This window comes from Antrostomus carolinensis, unplaced genomic scaffold (assembly GCF_000700745.2).
Source record: "Antrostomus carolinensis isolate BGI_N321 unplaced genomic scaffold, ASM70074v2 scaffold35123, whole genome shotgun sequence".
NCBI classification, from domain to species: Eukaryota; Metazoa; Chordata; class Aves; order Caprimulgiformes; family Caprimulgidae; genus Antrostomus; species Antrostomus carolinensis.
The window spans coordinates 1-2,654 of NW_010307848.1; the positions used below are offsets into that span (position 1 = coordinate 1).

The following is a 2,654-nucleotide window of genomic DNA, read 5'->3' on the forward strand; positions in this document are numbered from 1 at the left end:
ATTCTGTGATATCTCCACACCCAGGACACGGTGGTGGCTTTGCAAGCCCTGGCTAAATACGCCGCCCTGACATACAGCAGCAATGGGGACTTCACGGTGACGGTGACGTCCCCGACGGGCACCGTGCGGGACTTTGTGCTGGACAACAGCAACCGGCTGGTGCTGCAGCGGGTGGCTCTGCACGAGCTGCCGGAGATGTTCGGGGTGCAAACCCGCGGGCAGGGCTGTGCCCTGGTGCAGGTGGGTACTGCCCAAGGTCCCTGTTCTCCCACAGTGCCCATTTGGTGGCTCCAACCTTCCCATGTCACCCCAAGGTGACCCTGCGTTATAACGTGCCACCTCCTCCGAGCACGGGGATGTTTGACCTCCACGTGGAGACGAAGCCCAAGAAGTGCACGGGGGATGCCACCACCCGCTTCCATCTCCTCCTGAGGGCAAGGTAAGGGCTGGGGTTGTCCCCCAGGTTTGGGGGGACCAGGAGCAGCTGAGGAAGGAGGACAGACCCCAATCCCACCCCTCGCAGGTACACTGGGGAACGTCCTACCACCAACATGGTTGTCATCGAGGCCAAGCTGCCATCTGGTTACATCCCAGAGAAGAGCTCCATGGTGGAGGTAAGAAGCCCCCACTGACCCCCAGGACCTACCCTGCCACTGGGTCCCTGCCCCTCAGGGGCAGTGGGACACAGAGGGGCACCCACTTGGGGTGCTGGCCCCAGGTGGGGCACCCACCAACTCCTGAGCCGTGTCCCTGCAGCTGAAGAGACAGAAGCTGGTGAAGAAGGTGGAGGTGCAGCCTGACCAGGTGACGATTTACCTGGACCAGGTGAGACGGGACAATGGGGACAGGAGCAGGACCCCGTGTGCTGGGGTGTAGGGATGCTTCCACCTCACCCTTGGGCTGTCTCCCCAGCTGACAAAGGAGGAGGAGACCTTCACCTTCACTGCCACGCAGGACTTCCCGGTGAGGAACCTCCAGCCAGCCACCGTGACACTGTACGACTACTACGAGACGGGTGAGTCCCACCAGGGATGTGGCCCCAGGTTGTCTGGCCCCACTGCCACCCCTTGCAACCCTCAGAGGGGTCTGGCTGAGCTGCCAGGTCAAGTTAATGAGCTTTAGCTCGTTAGCAGCTCACCCCGAGCCCATCGCTCACCATCCTTCCCCTTGCAGGTGACCGCACGGATGCTGCCTACAGTGCACCTTGCAGCTCAGGTAGGGGCAGAGGGGTCACCCCACCATGGGGACACTGATGGGGACCCACCAACCCCAAAGGGACAACCTGGGCTGTGCTGAGCCCCTGGACCCAGGGAAGTAGGGAAGCGAGTGGGGATGGAAGAGCCAGGCCAGGAGCCCCAGATTGATTGTTGGGGACTTGCTGGCCAGGGCTTGGGGGACTAGAGGCCAGGGAGGACCCAGGTGTTGCAGGTTGTGGGGTGCAGAGAGGAGCTGTGGCTCTTCAAGGGGGCTCAGACCCCCATCAAAGCTGGTCCTCCTCCTGTGTCCCCTGCAGAGCTATTCTCCATAGGTTTGGGGTCACACAGGGGTATGAGACACCAAGCTCCCAGGGATGGAGCTTGGCTGGAGGGCCAGGGGCAGCCAAGGGGGTCGGGGGCAGAAGGTCTCCCCTCTCAGCACGCCCATATTTGATTTTGAAGAAGCTGATGGTCAGGAGCAGGAAAACTTCTAACCCAGCCTGAAGATTGGCAGCTGATCCCCTCCACTCACCCCGACTCCCTTGGCCACTGAGGACCAGGACAGCCAACAAGTCTCTGCTCCCACCCTGGCCACGGCCCCGACCCTTTGCATGGCTCACTCTGGACTTGGCCCCTTCTCCAGCCCCACAAGTCCCAACACCGAGGGGCTGATGCAGACCCACCAGCAGAGATGGTTTCCTGCTCTGCAAGCCCCCACCATGGATGTCTGAGTTTAAGTTGAGCAGCAAAGCGGTGGCTTTACAAGGACACCCTAGTACATCTCTGTTCTACCACCCTGAGGGAGCTCTTCTCCATACACATCAACAGGACCAAGATCTCCTCCCTCCTGTCAGACCAACTGTCCCTTCCCCAGCAGGTCCCCACCACCACTCCCCACATCTTGCTCTCCCTGGGAGTCACAGTGCTACCCCCCAGCCTCCTCCCTGGCACTAACATGGTGCCACTGTCACTAAGAGGGACCTGTGGACACCTCCACAATCCCATCAAAACAGCTTCAGGCACTTGTTGATGGAGAGGAGCTGCAGTTTCTCCTTGGGTCTCAATAAATGTATTTGCTCAAACGTGTATTTTCTCTTGGTCTTTCCTTACACTTGCAGAGTCCCCCACTGGGAGGGGGGACAGATGGACGGGTGGTGGGGACGGGGTGGCCGCTGGGGACTGTTGGTGAGGGCAGGGAAGGTGGATGTCACTGGGGATCTGATCAATGTCTATAGATATCTGAAATGTGGGGGCCAAATGGATGGGGCTGGGCTCTTGTCGGTGGTGCCCAGTGACAGGACAAGGGGCAATGGGCACAAACTGGAACACTGGAAGTTCATCACAAACTTAAGGAAAAACTTCTTCACTGTGAGGGTGTCAGAGCCCTGGGACAGGCTGCCCAGAGAGGGTGTGGAGTCTCCATCTCTGGAGATGTTCAAACCCACCTGGACACTTTCC

The 2,654-nt window shown here is 59.7% G+C and overlaps 1 protein-coding gene across 1 annotated transcript; it reads left to right on the forward strand.

Moving 5' to 3' along the window:
* Positions 1-15: 15 nt before the first annotated feature.
* Positions 16-1,690, forward strand: LOC104523122 (murinoglobulin-1-like; the record flags this gene model as incomplete). Its single annotated transcript, XM_010165599.2, has 7 exons — positions 16-240; positions 315-439; positions 524-614; positions 757-825; positions 913-1,015; positions 1,174-1,215; positions 1,659-1,690. Coding segments are annotated over 7 exons (687 nt in total), but the record flags the coding sequence as incomplete, so codon positions are not given.
* Between the last annotated feature and the right edge of the window lie 964 nt (positions 1,691-2,654).